The sequence below is a fragment of the Orbicella faveolata genome, unplaced genomic scaffold (assembly GCF_042242905.1).
Source record: "Orbicella faveolata isolate gen_17 unplaced genomic scaffold, um_ofav_v1 contig_14, whole genome shotgun sequence".
Taxonomy (NCBI): Eukaryota; Metazoa; Cnidaria; class Anthozoa; order Scleractinia; family Merulinidae; genus Orbicella; species Orbicella faveolata.
This window is the reverse complement of record NW_028301541.1, coordinates 5,685,554-5,709,428: the sequence shown is the minus strand read 5'-3', so window position 1 is coordinate 5,709,428 and position 23,875 is coordinate 5,685,554. Positions and strand designations below refer to the sequence as shown.

The following is a 23,875-nucleotide window of genomic DNA, read 5'->3' as shown; positions in this document are numbered from 1 at the left end:
GGTGATTCAGCTTTTCGTGGAAAAACTCCTAGAAAAGAACTGGGAACGAGTCAATGATATTCAAGATGGCGAGGAACAAGATGGCGCGATTGTTCGGGAAATACAACTTTTCAGCAACTTTTCACGTTCTAGGGCACGCGCACAATATTGGCAACAAGAACTGAGATTTTGTAGAGTTGAAGAAAACGTTTTCTTCAAAGATGGAGTGATGTTTATTCACGTGACTACTGACCGGGGATTTCCCCTCCTCTGCAAGTTTCGTTTTCGAATGAACACGAGTGAAAAATAAATTTACAAGGTCTGCATGCTTCGAATTGGTGTGGCTTTCTCTGCAGTGTACACTGCATTTTAGGTAAGTTTCGTTAAACATCTGTCAGTGTGTAATTGTAACCTTGTCATGTGTTGTGTTAACTTTCAATACTGTGGGTCAATACTGTGGATCAAACCTGTGGACCATTCAAATGAAAGCTATATATTGAGCAGTACTTTCATGTGGTACTGTTTATTTTGCTGTACAAGGTGGTTCTAACTTTTAGGTCTGTGGATGAAACCCTAGTGTGTGACCATTCAAATGCAAGCTATCGGGCAGTACTTTCATGTGGTACTGTTTACTGTGGTGTGCAAGGTGGTTCTACCTTCCAAGTCTGTCGATAAAACCCTAGTCAGTTATTGTGTGGCCATTCAATGTAATCTATTCAGTAGTCGGTCTGTGTATAATGCAGATTGTGGACTGTGAACTGCAAACTGCAGACTTTACTCTTCCATCTGTAAATTACAGTAAATGAGGGTCGTACAAGGGAGGTCTATGGCACTTTTCACGAAAGGAAAAAAATGAGGATCACAAATCACGGATATAAAAATTTCATTTTCCTGAATCATGAAAATAAGCAAGTACATGTAAGATACTACTTTTAATAACCTGTTCTTACACTAGAAAGAGTGTTTGAAGAAAGAAAAATCGTGAAAGCTCCATATTGCAAATCGCATGTCTATGTCACTCTCAATAGATGACTCTAACCATTTGGAGGACCCCCGTCTCAGAATCACGTAAAATAGAGTGGTGAAATCATGAATATCGGTGAATAATTCAAGTTTTTCACGGGTTATGCAAAACCTTCATGGATCACAAACAATAATTTCCTAAATTCAAGTTTCACGGAAAAAATCAGCTGATCAGGAATCACGAGAATATCCTGGTACCACCCTCTTAAATCTGGTCCATCAAAAATCAACTATGACAAATGTACAGTTGACATGTGTCCTCAATTTGAGCTTGGTGTTACACAAGCCCCATGATCATGGGAGTGGTAAGGGCTGAAATATTTTCGGAGCAATAATTTTTTTTCTAACTTCAGGTATTTCAGAATAAAAGTATTTTAGGCTTGTTTGCTATTTTTTTTGAGGTTCCTGGAGGCTGTGGTTGAGGAAAAATTACAAGGGTCCTAAAGGTTCCTAACCATGAAATCCTGGGTGCCCAGCACTTAAATAAACTTTTATGAAAAATGTAAGTTTTTCCCAAAGGCAAAAGTTAGTCGCCTGTGGCACCAGAGTGCTTCTAAAGCACTACCCTGGGGTCACTTAACATATGTCAGGATTTTACTGTGGGGTCTTCATTTTACGACACTACAAGTAAATTTATTGATTTGCCATCAGAATCCAGTCTGATTGCTCTAAACTGAAACATTTAAATGTGAAAAGTTTATTTTGGATACGTTAGTCACTGATATTATCCTTGCAGCGTAAATATTATAATCCATAAGCATGCCATTTTCCAATTAATCCATTGTCACTTGTATAATTAACTTGTATAATTTTAATTTCATGTTATATGTTTACCAGAAGGTCCAGAAGATATGGCGGCAAACCTTGCACTTTTGATTGGTCCAAGTTATGCTAGTGATCTGCCAGATTACTGCGGTCCATTAGAAGGTGTTCAAAATGACCTTGAATTAATGACAGGCATGCTGTGTAGAAATGGATTCCTGTTGGAAAACATTAAGGTTTGTTGTGAAGAAATCTTTATTTTCAACACACGAGAGGACAATCCCCACGTGTGTCATGTACAAGTGTCAAGTCAGTATCTACAGTTTCACTTTAAATTGACTTCTCGTCATTCATGTACACCACTGTGATACACAAACTACTTTTATTGTAAGGCTTGATTATTTTCAACAAGGTCTTTCCTTTTGTCTAAAATTTGATCATAAGAAATGACCCTTGCTCTTATTAACTGAGCAGTAGGTCTGTATGGGAGAATCTTGACTGAGTAGGTGAGTACAGACTGAATGCAGCGAGGTCTGTGCACATGACCGAGGTCAAGATTCTCCCATGCAGACCAAGTAAGCTTGGTTAATGAGATGTTTATTGAATGGAAAACAAGAAAAAAACTAATTTGTTTAATGTAACTGGTTTGTACTAGCTGGCATTTTGCTTGTGAACGGGGGTGAGCTGAACTTAAGTCTGCCAAAGTTTGCTTGTCCTCTTTCCTTTTTTTTCATCAAGCTTTATTGGGATTTCCTTTCTGTGGGGAGTAGTATGATTGAATATTCTCTTGAACTAATATTTTTGGAAGAAGATAGTCAATGTTTTTGTATTGCAGTTTGCAACTTCTTCACCGCAAAATATAACTGATCTAGATGTTGGTCTAGATGGGAAAATCTAGACCACAATCATTATCAATTTCAGCCAATCAAATTTATGAAATTCAGTAGTTCCCAGTCATTGTGAGACACAGCCATTTAATACACCTTTTGCTGTTCATTTACAGAAAACAAACCTTCATTTGTGTCCAAATTTCTTTCATTATGGTCATTAAACTCTCATTAACACCAATATGACCTTCATTTGCGCGTAAGGAACGTTCAAGAAAAACATTTACATATGCATTAACATTCAAAATCATCAAAAGGAAAACAATACCTTCATTTGACATTCATTGACTGTAAATGTATTTTCATTTTGGTGGAAAAAAAATTCGTTGTCACGAAACGACAATCATTTACACTTTACGACATTCAGTTTTCAACAAAAGACTTTCAATAACACAATTTGCATGAGAACTAACATTCAATTGCATTATTATGCAACCATATCCATGAAGGTAACAATCTTTAAAGCGGCGAGACAAACATTACAGCCATAATAACATTTATTTTTGAAAGATAGAAGATCAAATTCGCTGAACGATTTATCCTTCAATTGCCTCACTAGTAAATAGTAAATAGTCTTCGTTGACATCTTCAAAAGCCCTGACTATCCTTTCGCGGTGTTCAAATGCGATTCTATTTCTTCGTGGCATTTCTGGACAAATCGAACTGTCACTACATGTACATGTTCATGTATGTCACACGGATACTGTAGTGCGCCCTCTGAGTTGTACGCAAAAAGTTTCGTAAGTGGCCGAATTTATATCTGCAAGGGGAGGATTGTGAAATTATGATTTGAAAAAAGTACATATGGTCCCTTGTTCTATAATCAAATTTTCGAGGAAAATTGGGCGAGATATCTCTGTGCAAAAGAATTACGCTAATGAGCGATTGTTTTCTCTTAACGTTAGGTGAAAACACGGTAATGTATGTCTCACCGCATTTAAGATTGTTACCTTCATGGATATGGTTGCATAATAATGCAATTGAATGTTAGTTCTCATGCAAATTGTGTTATTGAAAGTCTTTTGTTGAAAACTGAATGTCGTAAAGTGTAAATGATTGTCGTTTCGTGACAACGAATTTTTTTTCCACCAAAATGAAAATACATTTACAGTCAATGAATGTCAAATGAAGGTATTGTTTTTCTTTTGATGATTTTGAATGTTAATGCATATGTAAATGTTTTTCTTGAACGTTTCTTACGCGCAAATGAAGGTCATATTGGTGTTAATGAGAGTTTAATGACCATAATGAAAGAAATTTGGACACAAATGAAGGTTTGTTTTCTGTAAATGAACAGCAAAAGGTGTAAATAGAAATTATTAACATCTTAATATTCTTCTTTTGGCATGTAGGTCCTTGAGGGCCAGGATGCAACACGCGAGAATATCTTGAGCTCCCTAGAGGAAGTGTCATGCAAGGCAGAGAGTGGATCAGTGGTAGTGATACACTTCAGCGGCCATGGCTATGAGCTCCCTGATCAATTTGACCAAGGCTTGATACCTACTACTTTAACCAGAGAGATGGTAAGTAAACTAATGTTTGGTAATTTTGGACAATAATTGTGGAGGTATGGTAGCATCCTTACCAAGAATGGCAGATTTCAAGCAAAAATTACATACTGTAAAATAGTAATTTTACAAATATCTTCAGAACCCCTACAAGTTAGTGCCTCTGGTGCTTGCTTGTAAGTCCCCTAATTCAAAATACGCCCCAGCATCCTGCTTACTGCACCCAAAATTCATGTTCAAAAGTCATGCCACATCATGCATTGTGTGTGCACTCTAAGGAAAAATAATACACAAGTAAAGGACTTTGTACTGTTAAAAGATTTGGGCATGAACATCTGTTATTTTGCAAAACAAATTAAGACTTTCAAGTCAATTGTTCTTTTTCCTGTTTGTCTTAAGACAAACATGACAATTTTATATAACAGTTCTTTGTGTGTAATTTTTCAATGAAATATCTGAACCCTCCCTTAATCTCTCTTAGAAGCCACTTTTTTAGTGGACCTTCATATTGACATTGTAATTTAAATTTTATTATCAAAATGTGACATATTATTAAGTGTTCCCCCTGATCACGTAACCCTATGATGATTTATAATTCACTCTTAGACCCCATTCACACCAACTAAACTAGTTTAACTAAATCAAGTTTAATTTTTCCAATTTTTTGATTACGCTTTGCATTCATTTCATTTCTTTGTATTCATTTCAAACCACCTTGCTAACATATTTCAATCAAAGAGGTTTTTACCTTATTAAGTTGTGAGATATTCATAGTACGAGCAACTAATTTTTAACCTTGTTTAAACATGTCAGTGTGAATGGGGTACGGAACATTTAATGCTGTCTTGAATAATTTAAATATTCTTTTTTTCTGTAGGTTGATGAGTACCACATATATGATACATGTATTACTGGTGAACACTTCAAGCCTCACCTATTGGAGTTACACAAGAAAGGTGCACTTGTCAACACAATCTTTGACTGCTGTTTTTCTGGCCGCATGTATCGTGGCTTCTCAGAAACTGATACAGGAAGTACTCCAAGAGCCATACGACAGTCTAGCTTTTTGTCTACCCCAAAATATTCCTTACCAAAATCACCCCCCCCCCCCCCACCACCAAAAAGGGTACGACAAAATTTCAAACCCAAAACAAGTCCTCAGATCATAAATTGTGAACCCAAGAGGCCCTGCATACCTGTCCATCATGATTTTAACAATAACTCATTGCCTACATCTGTACAGCACATGTGCTCCCTGAGCTTGAGAACTTCTGTCTACAGGCTAGTCTTTCATTTCAAAAATACAGCCATGTACTTTTGTAAGTACTTCAATGAGCTACTTGTAAAATGCAAAAATGTCTTTGGTTGAACCAGAGTGAGTCTGTCAGTGAGAATTTTGTTTTGTTTTTTTTTTTTGTTGAAGACCTTGTTTTATAATATATAAACAATAGCCTCCAATTGGGGGGAAAATATGCTTGGATATTATATGTTCCAAGAAGCAAACAGTTTCTGCAAGTGTGGCTCAGGGAAAACTGTGAACTTTGAGGAACAGATAATTTCCAAGAACAAAGATCCCAGTATATTCTCACGCCAAATGGAGGCTAATGTGTTTTCTATCCTTCAAATATTTTTTGCAACACATGCTGTTTTGAAAATTGGGGAATATCACTTGGATATTCCCCAGTTTTAGCTGGGGAATATTCAGTTATGTGACACATTTAAACCAATCGCACACGAGTGAAAATATTTGATGGATTATAAGAGGTGATAACTGATAACTGCTGACTCATACCCAGCTGATAATTATAATGGAAAAGAGGAAAGACCTCTCATAATATATGAGACTTATGTGGGACCTAGATAGATTGATCATTCTAGAACAATAATTATTTTTTATCAAGCAATTTGAAATGAAATGCTTCATTATTTTTCAGGAAGCAATGTTGGCGGGCAATGCACCATGGAAGGATGATACTTCCCTATCAACAGACTGGTGATGGGTACTTGATGGCTACAAATCTATCCAAATATTTTCGCGCCAAATTTGCTCTCACTCCGAGGTTGCCTGATCCTGATATGCTGCGTAATGTTAGCTTTAAAGTCTTTAAAGTTGAGAATGTGCCTCCATTCAAAAATGATCCTGACAAGAAGATGGAGTTGAAAGCTCGAGCAGTTGAAACAACTGATTTATTTGGAGGTAATGAAACCCACAGATGGCTGATAGGCAGTAAGCGGGGAAGGATTAGGGGTGGGAGGGGCTGTTGGGTGTTTAATAATGAAATTATTAAAAGGTCATCAAGCACATAAAGTCTCAATGCTTTTTACAATGCAAAATTGATTGGTCAATAGAGCTAAAAAATGGTAACAGGTAAAAATCACAAAATGATACAATAAAAAACCTTATAGAATATTAGCCTGTGAACAGACTCCAGCTGGAAGGGTCTGACCGCGGCTAGAAGAGCCGAGAAGGAAGTGGCTGAAAGTGAAGTAGCCAGGGGGGGGGGGGGGGGGCAGGGTGGGGGTTGGGGTTGGGGTGTCTCCTCATCTCATTTTTACCCTTTTTTTTCTTGCTTTCTCTTTGCCCCATCCTCAACTAGAGAGCCTGTTCACAGGCAAATAGAATATAAAACATGAATGGTATGGTTATCTATTGTTAGTAAGACTTAAAGGAGTCACTGAGTGGGCATCCTGGTACTTACCTGGTGGTTTGTTCTGACTGTATAGTGAGACAACGCCTCCACATTGGGGTCGTGTAAAAGGGCGCTTTCTCATTATAGGAAGAGGAGAGATTTGGGGGAGGGGGTGTGGTCTCACTTGAGGTCACTGCATGTTGGCCTTGGTATCTCAAGTCTAAGATGGAGTGTGCATCTTGTATAAAAATTGTGTTGAAACAGAATGTAAATGTTGTAGCAGACATTCCATATAGTTCTACCAGTGGAAAAATAGATGTTTGGTGTGATTGCAGTGGTCAAATACATGTATAATTATATGTATAATTATACATCTGTGGGTGAAAATTAATTTCTAGCCTGAGAAGGCGTGACAAAAATAGTTATTTTAGGTAGAGCAGGCGTTTATAAGTTTAGCGCTTTATAGGGTGCTGTGGTTTCAACCTGGTTCTTCTCCATAGATAGTGCAGTACATTAAAAGCGAAAACTGCAAATAAAGTAACAAATGGTTGGTGCCTTATTGCTGTTTTGTCTTTATAATCACCTCCATCAAGCATACATTTTATCAGTGGGCCAGCAACTGCATGTTTGGTGGTTTATTGACATCTGCGTGCTGTGGTATACATTTTGCTAGCGACAGTCAAACATGATTCGCTCACATTGTTGGTTATTTGCTTGTTGCAGGAGGCCCCCCTTATGCAATTCCAAACTTCCAAGCTCACAGTGTTGAGGTGGTAACACCCTCACGTCATCGGAGCTTTTATCGAGCGGTGGATGGCACCGGTGATGCACTTGTGATTCAAGTCACTAATAATGAAGAGTTTCCAATCCATATCTGTGTCATGTCATACCAGGCAGACGGCTCCATTGTGGTCTTGTATCCGCCAAAAAGGGTAAGTACTCTTGATATATTTTTATGTAGGAGGCATTTTCTGTGGGCTTGTTATCGGGTGAGGGGGAGGGGTTATTTTTGGAAGGCAATTTGCATTTGACAAAATGGTGGTTTTATATGGGTTGAAGACATCAAAATTCTTGAGTAACATCAAACTTGCTAGTGGGTTTTAAATAATTTCCTGGGTCAAAATCACCATCACTGGGTTTTATATGGCCGATAAAAGTAGCTCTTATTTTGTCTTATGTACGGCATATTAGCTAATAGGGGGGCGGGGGTCAGGGATGCTCATCAGAAAAGTTGAATTAAACCCCTAAAGGAGACCAAATCTGGCGCGGCTCGAGCTTTATTCAACCCCTAAAAGATACCACTTCGAAGGAAAATGACAGCGTTATTTATTATTTCTTCGAGTGCACCGTAAAATTACTTTTAAGATTCTTAATTTTTTAGCGCCTACTTATTTATCATCTCTTATTTCTCTTAGGCTCTCATCCAAATATAATCTAAGGAATTCTAGCAATAAACGTTTACTTAGTTATCAGCGTTTTAAATCAAAAGCCCTTAAAGTCTGGTCGCTTTTAACTTATGGTGCCGAGTTCAATCCGTGAGCCTAGGGCAGTCATGAGTCTGCTTGATTACTTGATGGATAGAGTCCCCCTAAGTGTGTGAGCAGTTCCAAGGAGGACGGTCTTCTGTAGCTCTATTGTTATTTAGCTCTGTTATTTATTATTATTATTATCGTCCTCACGTAATGTTTGCTTAGAGTCCTTAGGGTCGAGACCGAACCATGGTCCTGGGGCACTAGGGGATAGCCAGTTTTTAGCTTGATAGCACCCTCCTCAAAATGTGTGCTGTACCTAGCAAGGTTATCTTTTGTAGTTCACTGATACTTATTTGGCTGGGAATTCTTCCGAGATAAGTTTCTAGTCCCTTTTTGATAGCTCCAAGTGCTCCAATGATAACTGGTATCGTTTCCGTTCTCATGCCTCACATTCGGCTTGTTTCGATTTCCAAGTCCTTATATTATTATTATTATTATTAATTTTTTTTTTTGTAAGGTACTAATAAACATTATTATTATTATTAAAATTATTATTATTATTATTAAAAAAATTATTATTATTACTATTATTATTATTATTATTATTATTATTATAAAAGATACTTTGACGACTAAAAATTAATAGTGTCATTTTGTCTAGAACGACTTAGGTGAGACCAAAATCCTTGATATATATCCCTAGGCAAGACAAGACAAACATCCCCAACCTTTTCAAATGGAGTTCTGCCCCGTCCCCTCCTGGCAGTAATACAGTAAGTCTCTGAGCAGACAGCTCTATACTAGCAGGGTTACATCACGAGAAATTCTATCACTCTTCTAGAGCTAATCGAGGTTATATTTGTTAAGGACGTATTATCAGAAGGCCTTTAATTTGGTGTCCACATGTAAGTGGTTTTTTTTTGTTTTTTTTGGAGGGTGGGAGGGAGGAGAGAAGGTTTTTCTTCTTGTCTATTGATTCACCTTAGCTTATCCTACAGGGAGCCACTGAAGTTCTTAAACCTGGTGAGTCAGCAACAGAGATAAGGCGTATGCTCCTTCACCCTGATACAGTCCGTCGCATGGTGGAGCCAGATTTTCATGTTGAAAGACCTGAAGGATGCAATGATGCCTTAATGTTGTATGCCACTACAGAGCAGACGGATTATGAGCCGCTCACCCAGGGGGCTATAGACCTGAGTCCACATCTGATTACCCGAGGGCTTAATACTCCTCGTGTATGTATAAATAAACAGTTTTCTTGAAAAGGAATTGTTGGGGTGTTACGTGACAGAATTGCTGGGGATATCCTGCAATGTGCTGTAAGTTTTCATTTAGAGGAAATAGCAATTTGTATAAAATAATAGAGAGATTTTTTGTAGATTTCTTTTTGCCAGCGGGGTTAACATAAAAAAATTGTAGGGGTGCTTGCGATGAACTAGCAAGTACCTGTATCGTGTACTAGAGGGGGAGCAGTGTGTATTGACAGAGATTCGTTTCAGGGAATCTGACAAAAATGAGGTAAGGTAACACGATCTGCCGTGGACAAGCAAGTCAAGTTTTTTATCCAGCAGGGATGGACTTCCACCTTAAGAAATTATTATTTAGTGTTATTTTTCTTTCCAGAAATGTTGGGTGTGTGAGGGCGGCGGGATGGGTCCCATTCTCCCATGGAGTAAGACGTTTCCATCTGGGAGAGTGGCAATACGTGTCATAAAAAGAGGGGAGGGGGGGGGGGGGGGGAGGGTTTGGTTTTATGTAATGGTTTAAATCACTAGAAAGCCAGCCAGGTTCCTCTCTGTTATGAAAAGTTTAGTCTAGTGCCAGGCTGATTGTCAAACTTGCACATAATTGACAGGGATTGTTAAATCTACAAGAGATGATTGTTACCTATCCTTAAGGTATCTCTCTGTTGTTTACTTTAGGGATGGCGTCTAGCTACCGTCAGAGAGTTTCGGGATGCTCTGGAATCCCAGCCCATGGAAAGGGAGAATGTGCGTGGGAATCTTAAATGGCTAACCATGAAACGGGAAATTAGAGTGCTCTACAACAAAGATCAAGAACCTGTGTCGTAAACGGATGTAAAGCGACACCCCTCCTCCCCCCCCCCCCCCCCCACCGAACCACTTTGAAAACAAAACATGTCAAAGGTGGGAGGAGGGGTAGGAAAGTAAAAGATCGATCTATCTTAATCTTGTGTTGGGGGTCTTACCTGAAGATCCTATTAACTCTTCACTTTTTAATCCATGCATATGTTTCAACACTTTAGACAGTTTGTCACTCATAAGTGAAGTAAAACGCTTATCTGCTCTTCGTTGCTTATGAATCCTAACTGGCAGAGCAATTGGTCATTTTACAAACGCGGGGGATTGGGTACTATCGAGAGTTTGCACCTGAGACCACCGGAGTTCAAAATCCAGCATTGCTCTTTGATCGCTCGTGCACACTTCTTGCTCTATGAGCTATCTCTAGGGAAGGTGGGGGCGAGGGACCTCGTCGGACCCCAAACAAAGTGAAGCTAGCAAGAGGTCGGGGTGGGACGGGACGGGACGTGACGAGGGGTGATTTGGCGGGACGGGACGGGATAGGGAGGGGAGCACAACCCAGAGAAAACAATTTATGGTTTTGTCCTTGAAGTCCAAATTAATTTTTAGTTGGTTGCCTTAACGGGGATTTTCGCATTGCAGCAGAGCTTGTCCTTTCCACTGAACTTCTCATGGCGTCTTTAGAGAGAAATCTCAGTGATTATAATTGTAGAAGAGTATTTGACATGAATATGCTGCAGTACTTTACAAAACGAGCTATTGTTCCCATGGCTTGTGAGGATAATAGTATAATACTTTTCATTTTTGCCCTAGTCTTTATTGACTTGCAGGAAGTCAAGTCCAAGAAATGTTTGCATATCACAAAATAAATGTCTGAACTTAAGGCAGGGTAAATAAAAGCATTAATTTACTTGACTTATAGGGTAATAATGGGGTAAACTATCTCACTGTTATGATTTTACTTTGCAAACAAAAGCTGAAGCGCATTTGCTCAGAACCTAGTTAATAAATTCCCCAATCATACCATGATTTTTATTTTTCTTATTATACAAATAAGTTGTAACTTAAAAAGAGACAATTATCCTTTTGAATGTAACACATGTTCGGATGTTTAACATCCATCGTCAGGTAATGACAAGGGAGTAAATAAAGTGCACAAAACAAACAAGAATCAAGTCAAATACTCCTCGCGCTGATACTGTAAAAAATTATCGCTACAGAATTTCTATGTCGCCCTTTGTATTATTTTCATTTATTGTGTCCCAAAACCAGACAAAAATTGTAACTGGGAATAACTTTTCTTGGTAAGTTGCCATCATGGTATCTCTATTTCCAGGGGCTGTTATCCACGAATCGATGCTAATGATTTATAGAGTGATCTTTAAAAAAACTTTATCTTAAATTAAAAAAAAACTTCAAAATTGTTTAATATTTAGTATCTTACTTAGCATTATTGCTATCATTGTAATTGCTGTTATTATTATTTCAAGTGTCCCCATTTAGTTGTTCTTAGAAAGACAGGATAAATACCTTGAAACCTCATTCATTCATGTCACACACTTCATCGTTCGATAAAGAGTACGTCGTTCGTTTTTTCATTGGCTTGTTCACTCATTCACTGCGTTCCGTTCGTTTTGTTCGTTCGTTCGTTCGTTCGTACTTTCGTTGATTCGTTCGTTCGTTCTTTCATTGGTTCTTTCATTCATTCACTTCTTTTCGTCCTTTCGTTCGTTCGTTTATTCGCTTCGTTCGTTTGTTCGTGTAAGCACACTTAAAGGATAGACACCAACAAGTGCGCGTAACAAAATTCAACAAACTTTCACCGGTTCTAAACCAGTGGAAGAAAACCACCTATATACAAATTAATGTCGACAGACGCAAACGTTTGATAAGCTCGCACTAATAATCACTAGTAGGCTACATATGTATCTTCTGTGATGACCGGTTGTTACAATTGGGAACTCACGCGGGCGACGAGTAATGGGCGAGAAAAAAACGCGTAATGTATTGACATCTAAATGACTGCGCGCGAGTCACGAGGGGAAACTTCTTATCCCTCTGAGCAAGCAAGAAAACACAAGTGAATGCAAACTACAATATGATTTCATGTGACCGAAGCGGTAGACAACTCAACGAGATTGCTCCACCCATTTTTTGAAAGGTAGATCGTATTTTTAAAAAGGTCTTGCTAAAGGCAGACAAAGAACTATTTCAAATTTACTCAGGAAAGCGCCGTCCTCGATGAAGGGCGCCCTTGAATGAGTGCCGTACATGACACCTAACAGTAACAATTAAAAACGCGGCCCTCTAATAACCGCTGCACTTAGAACAACAACGGGGTGCTTATTGGAAGGGGCGAATGACACTATGCAGTGACTTGGCTCATATATGGAGATAAAATAACCCTATGTTTAAACTGCGTTTTGGTAGTTGAATAAGGATAAAGAGTTTTTAACTTTCTGTCAAAGGCAGATTCCAAATTACCATAACTTGCCAGTAAGGTAGACTAAACACAACGTAAATGTAAATGTTGTTTGAAAATTGAAATTTAAGACTGGAAGTTTGAGACGGATTATGCATTTCGAACTTGAAACGTTTAGGCTAAATTTTTCAAGATGTTTCACACGAGACATAGCCCCTTTATCCTGTGGAGAATCTATGAATATAATATGTAGGCCACTACAGCAAACAGTACAGCTACTACGACCAGTATGAAAGTGACTCTGGGATTAATATTCTGCACTTTCATACTCTCGGTCCTTGGCTGTTGGACATGTTCCTTTGTGTTTTCCTCGCGATCCGTTCTCCATTGAGCATGTTCATCTCCTCTTCGACAACGTATTTCAGTGATGCTGTTGGCAGAACAACACAGGTCTGTAAATACTTCACGGATGCGTAATTGAAAGTGCGTAGTTGGAGCTCTCAACAGAACCAAGAGAGGATTGGTCAGAGAGTTCACCTTATTCCCAATATAAGCACTCTCAAGTTATTTTCATACATGGTACCCAGTTCACCTTCAGGTAAGGTTGCCTCGCACGTTGCGTGTAAGTTTTCGTGGAGGATGAAAATGCGCGGAGTCCACGGAACCAAAATCCGGCTGACGGAGGTGGTTATATCTAGGCACTCCTGGCATTTCCGAAAGCGGGAGTGATCTAAAACCTACCGTGGGAGATCAACTCTCTTACCCTTTCTCTTCTCATCTTGGATTTGAGAACCTTAGTTAGCTGCTGTCCATCCCCTACTCTGCTGTTGTCATGAAGCTCCCTAGAACCTCTAATTTCATTGGATCTTGTTAGCACGAAGCTCTATTGTTTTAGGGCTAGGGTCCATTGTTACTTTTGTTTGTATATCATTTTCTCAGCCAATCCTGTGAGACGTTCCGAAGAGCTTCGTGGCGACCCCTAATTTGATAGACATTTCCAGCAACTGGGCGGGGCTGGGAACACAGTTGTGGTGCCGATAGCACGTTATACTGTATTTGTACTTACATCTTCAATTCCGCTGGAACCATTTGGTAAAAGGGGTTTCTAAAAGGTATCCCTATACGAGAGGTCTCTTTCTCCCTTAACGTAGTTTACCGAGAGAAACACCTGAAATCCTAGCGACAATGACCAAACATTCTCATCTAATTATTCTGTTCACAGTTATGACCTCAAAGGCCAACTTCAGTTTAAGTGACGTAAAGAGTGACATTTTCAAGTTGGAATAAGTGTTGCTATCCCTGTGCTCAGCAAAAAAAGCTAGATGTGTTTTATCTCTTTGTTCCACTGACTTTGAAAGAAAGATGGATCAATATACCAATGTTTTATTTTTTTTCTTCACATATTTGACTCGTATAATTCCAAACATTTGATGTAAATTGAAGTGAACAAAACATAGTGATATATATTTTAAGTCTGGTTATGATTCATACAACATAGTCCTGTATTTTACCCGTTGCTCACTCGTACCTCTCCTCTTTCGTTCCACTTGACTCTGTTTGTTGAAATCCTTCCTTTGTTTTCTGGAATTCATCTTGTTTAGGGCAGGGTTCGGTTTCTTTCTGTGGAAAGAAAGAAAAGTAGAATACAGTACTATTCATAACTGACTTTGTTCACTGGCTGTTAAATGTCATTGAAACCAGCGGTTAATGACGGAAAACTGAAAAATGATTGTACACATAGTGCAGTATGTATGTGGCCTAACAGTCTCCATACAGATGAATGCGGATTACTTCCAAGGTCTGATAATAAGCCTTGCTTTTTTGAAGAGTCTTTTGCAGCCTTGTCAGGGTTGTGCTTCAATTTGAAAGTGATTCGAGGTTTCTTCACAGTAACTGGTATAGAAGCACCTTTAATAATGTGAAGAAATTATATGGTAGATAGCTGTGGTAGTAGCGGAGGTTTTGAATTGCCCGCCCATCTTGCTAGGTAAATAGCACACAAAGTGAAAGAAAACTAAATATATTCTTTCACATTTTACTCGTCCCTACCTGATAGCTCAGCACTGTTTCGTCGACCTCAGGTGATATAGAAAGTTCTGCGACTATTGTCCTATCCTTTTCTTGATTTGCCGTTGAACCCAATTCGCTATTACGATTGTCATCATTTTCGTGTTCCAAGCTTGAGAATGTTGGTACGTTCGTGACTTCTCTGAAAATATCACAGCGTTCTACGGGAAAAGGTGCCTCATGTGGTCCTGACCCTGTGATATGGACAATAAACTACTATGTTATAAGTACTTAATAATCTAGTTTGTTATACCTCCCAACTCAAATACGTTTTCCGATTGGAGGAAAACGTGTCACGTGTCGTGGGTCAAAACTCACAAACTCCCTAGGCGAAAAAAAACCTCACTCACTCCCGAGGGAAACAACAACATGAACATTCGACTCGCACGTTTTCAGGTCGTGCTCCTTGAAACCGCGGCAAATTTGTGAGCCAGCTGGAGTAACGGAAACGATTTCTTCTCAGTTTTGTTCTACTTTTAAGTTGGGAGGTATAACAAAACACTTAATGACTGGTCCCGCGGGAAACAGTGAGTTTTGTTTCCCCTCGACCTCAATGTTCTCCTCGGCGAACATTGAGGGTCTCAAGGAAACAAAACTCACTGTTTCCCTTGGGGCCAGTCATTAAGTGCTTAATAGCACCCTCTTCTCTTACTTTTGGGAAATGCGGTAATGAAGAACCACTTGAAAACCACTTAGAAACCAAAGGGTGACTTTCACTGTAAATATCACAAATACTTTCTTCAAAGAATAAGAATCGCCATATTTTGTTTGTAACATACCCTGATTACCGGTCTCTGGATTTTTGACAGCTTGGAATCTTCGGCTTGATGGTGATGCAGGTTGTGTTGCCTGTTCGTTCTCTTCTGCCATGTATTTGACACACTGCGCATCTGTCGCGACTTCATCTCCCTCCCCACCGCTATCTTTGTCGTCACCTTTTCTTTCTGGAAATAAATGAATAAATTACGATGGTTAGGGAGGAGGCCACATTCGGCCTTAGCTGGTTTTCATGCAGGTCCTCTATCCTGGTCGAATTGGAATTTGGAGATGTTTTTGTGGAGGGGAGAAAACCGGTGAACCCGGAGAGCTGTTCTCCTCTTTTATATTTAACTAAAAGAGAACCATGCTTCAGCGATCAGCCAGCCCGACAAATAGACAAACAGAAAGACAGACAGACAGACAGACAGACAGACAGACAGACAGACAGAGTCGGTGGGGGAATTCTGATTTAGGCTTATCACTAGAGAATGTAATATAATTCTCACCTCTGACCCGAGCAAGCATTTCTCTCGTGAGGGCTTGACATTGCTTTGACCAGGCGAAGGAATTCGCGCAACACACCTTTAATCTCTGTGCATCATGTAGCCTGTCTAACCTGGGTTTTTCCTTGACGGCTTGAATTGCTTTAGCCCAGTCTTTGGCGTCTGCTGAATCCACAACACACGATGAAGCCAAGGGATTTTTCATGTTCGCGAGAGCTTTTGCAAATCCCGAGTTACCGCTGACTAGAATAGGTAGACCGGCAGATAAGGCCTCAAGAGCAGTCAGACCAAAGCCTTCCGTCCTTGATGGCATAATGGCAAGATCCACCTGACATAGTAACTTAGCTAGCTCTGCCCTGCTTTCGATAAATCCACGAACGGATAGTTGACGAGGAGAAATGCCCTGCTGAAGTAACTTCTCTGCCACTTCTTCTTCACTCCCACTTGGTGCACCAACAGAATAGAGATGGTACCCTTGGTCCTTCAGCTCTGCAATCGCTTTCGCAGCTATATCAAATCCTTTCAGCTCGAAATCGTCCGCGTCACCACGACCAAACACCAAGACGTTAAATTTTTCTCTGTCGTCTTTAGCCTGCTTGCATTCTCTAAATTCGTGGAAGATGCTGGGATCTGGAATGATTTCAAAGACCTTCTTGTTGGGAGAAGGACGCAAATACGTCTTGTACAGCTCCGTTAACTTTGGCCCAACTGCAACCACCATGTCAGCACGGTCAGCCAGTTTTACCTCCGTATGGTGTTTCTGCTCCCCTTTCGAGATGTTGAAAGAGTAATTCTTGTACATGGCGAGTTCCTCGGGAGCAGTATGCTCGACTTGAACCCAAACACATTTTGGACAGAATCTTTGGATCAGCTGGGCCTGTTTCCCGAGTCTCGCCCCATGCCCAACCACAATGTCGATCTCTGGTAATTCTTCTGGTGGAGAGGAAAGCCGATCAAGGTCTTCATAGCCAGGTAGTTCTTTTGCTTTTATAAGAGTGATACCATTGCTTGATGCAATTCGCTTTTCTTCTTCACTGCACTTTGTAACGTAGAAACTGACCTCCAGGTTGGGGTTTCTCGCCAGCTCTATTGCCAGTTGCCTGTTAAGGGTTCGTAAACCACCTTTCCCAGATCCCCATTCTCCGGCTAAAAGCAAAACCTGTTTTGTTTTGGTTGAAGGACTTGACACTTTCAGGAAATGCTGAGGCGAAGACCCCAGCGTTGATCGGCCAACTGAAAGTATAAAACAAGAAAACAGACTGTTAGGACGAGACTAACCCCACAGGGATGCACTTATTTAAGCTTATTTAAAATTAGTGCAGTAAAGCATAGCATTATCAGCTCGAAGTGTTTGCCAAGGGACAATAACAATCATAACAGACCACTTACCAATTTCATCCGGAGTGTTGTTGTTGTTCACGGCCTGAAAAAAAGATGACGATCAGTTTGACGTAATTACAAACATGTACTGATATTGCTTGTAAGGTACCCTGGGTAAGACGCTACATTGCTGGTCTTGATTTCAATGGCCTACACTGATTGTGGAGACAGACTAAGGAAACACTGTTCGATAGCGGGAGAGCACGAACGTTCCTGGTATCGCGAACTGTAATCTAATCTCCTGGTTTACATGGGTTGGATGGGTGAGCTGAAAGCTCATAAATGGTCCAAAGCGACAAGCCGACGTCTGATCTCACACTCAAAGATATGTATACGAGACCACTGTGATAAAATTATTTCGTTGTATAAGCACCATCATTCAGCATACAACTAATTGGCAATAGTTGACCCGAAACGTACCAGATGAAGTCAATTAAATTTTGCCGTTTGTCATGCCGTTCACGATGTCATAATTGCTATTCCAGTTATGAGCTATACAACGAAAGCCAGGAACACTCTCCTCACCTGAACCCAAAGATCGAAGTTTTCGTCAAGCAAGAAGGATTCATCGCCTGTGGCATCTGGACAGTAGAACTTGCGGCTTTTTAAAGGAATATAGTGAGCACAGTCGTCATGCAAACATCCCTTTGTGTCGTGCCAGATACAGTTGCCAGTGGTGGAGTCTACCTTTCCAGGACACAATCTGCATTGAACACACAAATCCCATGACACTGAATGCAACCAGTGGCACTCTCCGCGCATTGTCTCCAAACTCCTTTCCAAGCAACTAGAAAAAATGAATATTCCGTGAATTCTAAATATAGCAGAATCGACAAGTCTGGATGGTGGTACTGGGAGCTCAGTTATCAATAAATGTTTGACGATTTCTCAGCTCAAAGCCCACCTAGATCCTAGACACTTAATAAAGACCGAACGTGCAATGTTTAAGAGGATTTCAAAACATTGAAAACGATTCCATGTTAGCTTTATTGCTGGCCAAAACAGCGGTTTCCAGGCTAACTCCTCCCCCCGCCACCCCCCGAGCTTGAAATACTAAATCAATCTTACCCTTTTTTTCTTCCTCACTAATAAATAGTTTGTTGCTACCACAGAAAATATCAAACCGCAGCATGCGATGGTAACTGGTCTAGAACGTTTGTTAATTCTTCTTACTGATGGATTTACAGTTCTTTTAATGTAAATTCTGATAATTTGATGGTCCATCAAGACAATATCACTTATAATTAGTTGATGATTTTTCTTTATTCTTGTCGCCTGTTTGCTTGATTATGAACTGGTATAGTAATGTGAAATCATGTTTTGATCAATCCTGGAGAAAGAAGGATTGAGGTGCTTACCTGTACACCTCCGAATGGAATCCCGAATCATTGCAGAATGGGTCCAACTTGTCTTGTGACCAGACGAGCAACTTGATCACACTTTTGAAGCAGACCAATCCGAGGAAGTTTTTGCCGTCTAAAACGAAGCGGGCTGCGTTCGCGAAAATTTGCTGCTGTTCGCAAGAACTTTTTGTCGACGCCCACACTCCAAACAACACGACAAGCCTGGAGAACAGCCCAATGGGTACGTACTCGGTCTTGAAAGTGACGTACATTGGTGAAGACGAGGTGTCGACCGCTGTTGGGATTATTTCTTTTCCTGGTCTTGCTGTTAGCATGCAGGGGACGAGGTAGATTTCTTCGTTGTCCATACTTGGACAACGAAAAAGAAGGTTGAATTTCTCCATCAGAAACAGCAATGATTGCTCAACTTGCTCCAAGCCCTGCTCTCTGCAGGCATGGTCAAGAAGCTCTTTTGCCAGAATGCCTTTCTCTTTGAGCTTCTTCCGATGGCTGCGGATGTTAATCTTTTCCTCTCTGCTCGGTACGACAGTTATTATTTTGCAAAGCACGTTTACAAGCCACTGCGGATCCAACACCACCAAGCCATTTGAATCATTTGCATTTTCGTGATAGATTATAGTGCCACGATCGTGAAGAAAGTTCAAAATCGCTTCAACGTCATCCACTTGAATTTTACAAAATTTCTCGACGATTTCTCCTTTAAAGGAAAGTTTAGGGATGTACTTTACTCCACATTGTGCTTCGTGTTGGATCTTGCTCTCTATGTAAAGCCACTGCAAGGGAACTTCCTTTTTGGTGTGCGGCAGCTTATTTGCCACTTCCAATATCTGCCGGCGCAAACGGACAATTCCTGGGTCTTCCTGGCCAAGTGTCTTACCAGCGCGTGTGTTGTCCACAGCAACGCTCCCTGCAATATGCTCACCTAGCAGTCTGTTTTTGCAGAATCTGTCTAACAGGCAATCCATGATTCTGTCGGGGTCTTCCTTGACGCTGTCGGCATGTGTACCCACAAGGATGACTGGTGGTAGAGTCTCACTTTCCGCAGAGTGTTTTAAGGAGTGCACCATGTCCATCCACCTCATGATATGATCTAGATTCGAATCTTCGCTGTCCGGATTCGGTACCGAGGGATTGTCTCCAGTATTCCCTCCTGGCTTATCGAACAAATTCTTTGACAGATCAAATGCCAAGACGTACACAGCTTCCGGGCACATGAAGATGGGATGAATGGCACGATAAACAGCTTGGCCAGCGAAATCCCAAATGACGGGCCATATTCCATCGGAGTCGTTATCTTTGCAATTATCGACCTCGTCATCTCCAAAATTTTCCTCGACTAAACTCGAAATATCGTCTGGAATGGTGTCCACGTCCACCTTTCCATCAACTTGTAATTGTAACGAGGCTGAATGCAATGGGACACAAAGCAAAACTATAAGAATTATATAGAAGAGCGTACAGTTTGCGATGAAATTGCACTGAGCATCTTACGGGAATATGAAAACGAGCTTTTCTTTTCCCAGTCACCATGCACACTAGTGAGTATTTTATTTTCGCAAGAAAATGTTGACATATTGTCAAGATATGGGTCAGAAGCCTATATGTCACTAAGCTTGATCAACTTAATTTGTAATTCGGGGTGTGTTTCTTAAGACTCAAAATATGTTATTTTCAATACCCTTTTTCAGACTGTAAATTAACTATGACAGTTAGTGAATTCATCAGCTCACTAGAAATGGCCTAAATTGGACCAGTGCTTAAAATTTCCCTGACGATTTCGTTACCTGTACAAGGACGTCCAATTCCAGGCCTTAGCGCCTAAAAAGTAGCCTATCTTAGAACAGATGGTCACAGTCTATACACTATCTAAGGCCAAAATGGCTCTAAAGCTATACCCTTTGGCGCCGCGTATACCTATTTACTTATGTAAAGAAGTACAACGAGCACACCTGGTTGTTGATTAGTTTGATTGATTGCTGTTAGCTCCATGTTTGCTTCTCTTGTTGTGTCATCTTGAGATGGCTGATCTGTTGATCCTCTCAACAACTCTCGGTGAAGAATCTCGGCAACCTTCACCTTGTATGCACTCGACTTTCTATGAACTTCTGAATTTCTCCAAGGCTTTTCACTGGCATTTGTGAGGGCTTCGCTCATGAGCACTCCATCTGTACTAGCCTCATCTTCTTGAAACGACTCACCTTTGAGTGCTTTGCCAAGACTGGTCTTCCCAACGCGGTCCTCTCCGATCAGCAACACTTTGACCCGCTTATCGTACGTTTTACCTGACTTCAGAGCTCTTCGATAAGCTGCTAGGGCATTTCCGCCTCTTGCCAGGATATAGGTAGGAATCAAATCTGCAAGGATGGGAGGGAAAGAACTTTATGTTGAGCTCATAACGAAGACTCAGGCTTGAGTGAATGTGTCAATAGCGCACTCTTAAAATGGCCTATTTGTAAATTAAATGTTGCAAACATAACACAACCAACTATGTGGCTAAATGTAATATCTAAAAGAGAAAAAGTTCATTTCGAGAGCATCATATGGGTTATACTTAAGTGTTTTACCTTTTTGAATGAGGCAATATTTCTGCACAAGATCCCTTCTGTGAAAGGAGGTGTGATCCAAAACTGCGGCTAAACCTTTGTAAGTAATGTTCTTACATTTCTCCTGGGTAAGCTCGAGATGCCTGTGAATTAGTGCGCCATCTGTGGTATCCAAACAAGGTCCATGCAGGTCTTCTGGCTCACCATCGCTTAATCCCAGTAACTCGTAAAACTTCCTTAATTCGTCAGGATTATCACTTATGTCCCTGGCTAAGCATTCGATGTCTTCCACGGTCGGTATTCCTTCTTTCAACAGACAGTCAATATCTATGAATATGAGAAGATGAGCTCTAGTTGTACATACACTATAAAGGCGCACTCCAACCTGGACTATGCAAAATCTTGCACATAGGTATCGATATATAAGTCACATTGATGGATAGATAGAGACAGAGATAGCTGCCTCCTAGTCGGTGATATACTTTTAAAGTGAATGGCCTAAAAGGACCACCCCCCCCCCCCCCCCCAACCCTAACGTACCTTCCGATTTGCGTCTGGTTTTGGTGGGTAAACTCGTGCCAGTTTTATTGCATTTTTAAGAAAAATAGAAATTTCCAGATTTTCAGGAATGGTCCACTTCGCTTCTCTATTGTTGAGGAATTTATCTAGTAAAAGAAATGCGAAACACTTGCGAAAAACATACCAATGTCATGTTCGTCTTCCATTTCCTTTCGTCCACGCGTCTAGTCAAAGAGACTCGACTTTCAAGAGCCGCGGCCTGAGAACTTCGTCACTGAAGTTCCAAGAAGAAAATAGGAATTAAAATATAACAGGAATCAAATGCATGAAAAACTGTTCACTCCAAAACGGCAATCGATTATTGAAAATTACGTTTAAAAGTCTTTCCACTGTAAACTTATATAGTTCGTTTTGCAAGTCTTGTAAAAACCCTTCTTATTTTCGTTCTCAAGTACTGCTCAGTGTCAATACGGACGAAAGTTGGTAACTCCAGTTAACGAGGCTGACAGCCTTAACAATGGCCTGGTTCTTTGAAATACGCGGAAAGAAACAGGCCACACTGCCAAATCATTTTTTCCGGTTGCAAAAAAGGAAACTGCATGTACTTTTAAAAATATTTCTTTAAGTAACTAAGAACTGGAAGTTGAGGAAGCCAGAATAGGAAAACAGGAAGCTTGAAGCCGTAGGGTGGACAGGTCAGGATCGTTGCGTCCTCAAGCTATCAATGGCATCGGCCGGATCAATTACTTCCAAAAATCGCAATTAAAGGTCACATGAAAATCTTACAAATCAAACACGGCATTTTGGGTTTTATATAAGCATGTAACAGTGGATTTATATCTGACAAAAATATCGTAACTGACGATTAACTCAGCGTTAATCTTGTTCGTGGAAAACCGATGATGAAGCCAGCGTCTTGTGCATGCATTTCTTAGAATTCGAAGTGCTCACAAACCCAACTATTAACCTTTCTTTGCATGGGCGTTCTTGGAAAGTAGACACTTTTTAATAAACATCCAAATGAACAATTCACAGAATGTGCCACAACCTATTGCAGTAAACTGGAAAAACTAACTTTTTATGTACTGTGAATGTTGTTTTTATGTTTAAACACCTAATTTTGACTAGTTAAAGGATGCAAAAGAAAGCGTGCGACACGATAGATGACTTTCATGACGCGGGCGGTCTGATATCCAACTCACTGTGAGGTCATTTCGTAGAAATCCCGGAATTTGTCAGCTAGCTACCTTCAGCTGGTAATGAACATAATTTAGACACGCTAGCGATTTGATTTATGCTTACTTTATTGCAAACAATTTGATTACCGATAAAGCATTGTATAAAACAAAACTAATTAGGTCTGAAGGAATCCGAGCCGCTTGCAAAGAGCATTTAGAACTATTTGAATTAAAATGGTCATATTGTTTAAGATCACTGAACCCGTTGAATTTGTGATGAGATTTCCCGTAATTAATGCCCAGCTTGACTAAATGCGAAGCATTTTATTTCTGATGCAATAGCGAGTACAGTATACCTACCTTACTATATATGTAGCTTGCACGTGCTACAAACACAGTGAACACTGGTGCGTCACACACCAAAACTGAGCTGTAGACCTTGAGAAAATTTGCTTTCAAGTTTTCTACTTCATCTTTCTTTTCCCATCTCAATTTGTCCCTGTCTTGTATTATTTATTGTCCTTTTGCTTCCTCTCTGCATGAGTAACTACTGTTTTGAGATTACCTTTGTTCAGTTTCAAGGTGATTTTGCATATGCCAAAAATTGACTTAATATATCGTAATTATGGCTACTTTAGGAAGTGTGTCACATAATTACCTCAGACCCAAGCGTGATACAGCCAAGGGTATATTCACAGAGCGCTGATGCAAGATAATGCAGTAATGGTACTTTGCAATTCAAATGACTGCCGAGTGAATTGCGATCTTTCAGTTTTAAGCCCTGCAAAACAACGCTGGGGGTTGGGGGCTGGGAAACCCCCGGGCATCAACCCAACT

At 40.2% G+C, this 23,875-nt stretch overlaps 2 protein-coding genes across 2 annotated transcripts; one reads left to right on the top strand and one right to left on the bottom strand.

Annotated features, from left to right (window-relative positions):
- The first annotated feature begins 41 nt into the window (after positions 1-41).
- LOC149113735 (uncharacterized) lies at positions 42-11,474 on the top strand. Its single transcript, XM_089287391.1, has 9 exons — positions 42-352; positions 1,840-2,000; positions 4,004-4,174; positions 5,037-5,523; positions 5,611-5,674; positions 6,094-6,356; positions 7,513-7,721; positions 9,260-9,496; positions 10,184-11,474. Exons 2-9 carry the CDS (start codon positions 1,854-1,856, stop codon positions 10,331-10,333), a joined length of 1,728 nt encoding a protein of 575 aa, XP_089143517.1. The 5' UTR covers positions 42-352; positions 1,840-1,853; the 3' UTR covers positions 10,334-11,474.
- On the bottom strand, positions 11,314-23,860 carry LOC149113734 (uncharacterized). Its single transcript, XM_089286340.1, has 12 exons — positions 23,697-23,860; positions 22,045-22,134; positions 21,363-21,668; positions 20,748-21,152; positions 18,793-20,203; positions 17,960-18,221; positions 17,444-17,477; positions 16,058-17,287; positions 15,572-15,736; positions 14,775-14,986; positions 14,254-14,345; positions 11,314-13,155 (listed from the first exon to the last, which is right to left on the bottom strand). Exons 2-12 carry the CDS (start codon positions 22,064-22,066, stop codon positions 12,960-12,962), a joined length of 4,335 nt encoding a protein of 1,444 aa, XP_089142466.1. The 5' UTR covers positions 22,067-22,134; positions 23,697-23,860; the 3' UTR covers positions 11,314-12,959.
- Positions 23,861-23,875: the final 15 nt, after the last annotated feature.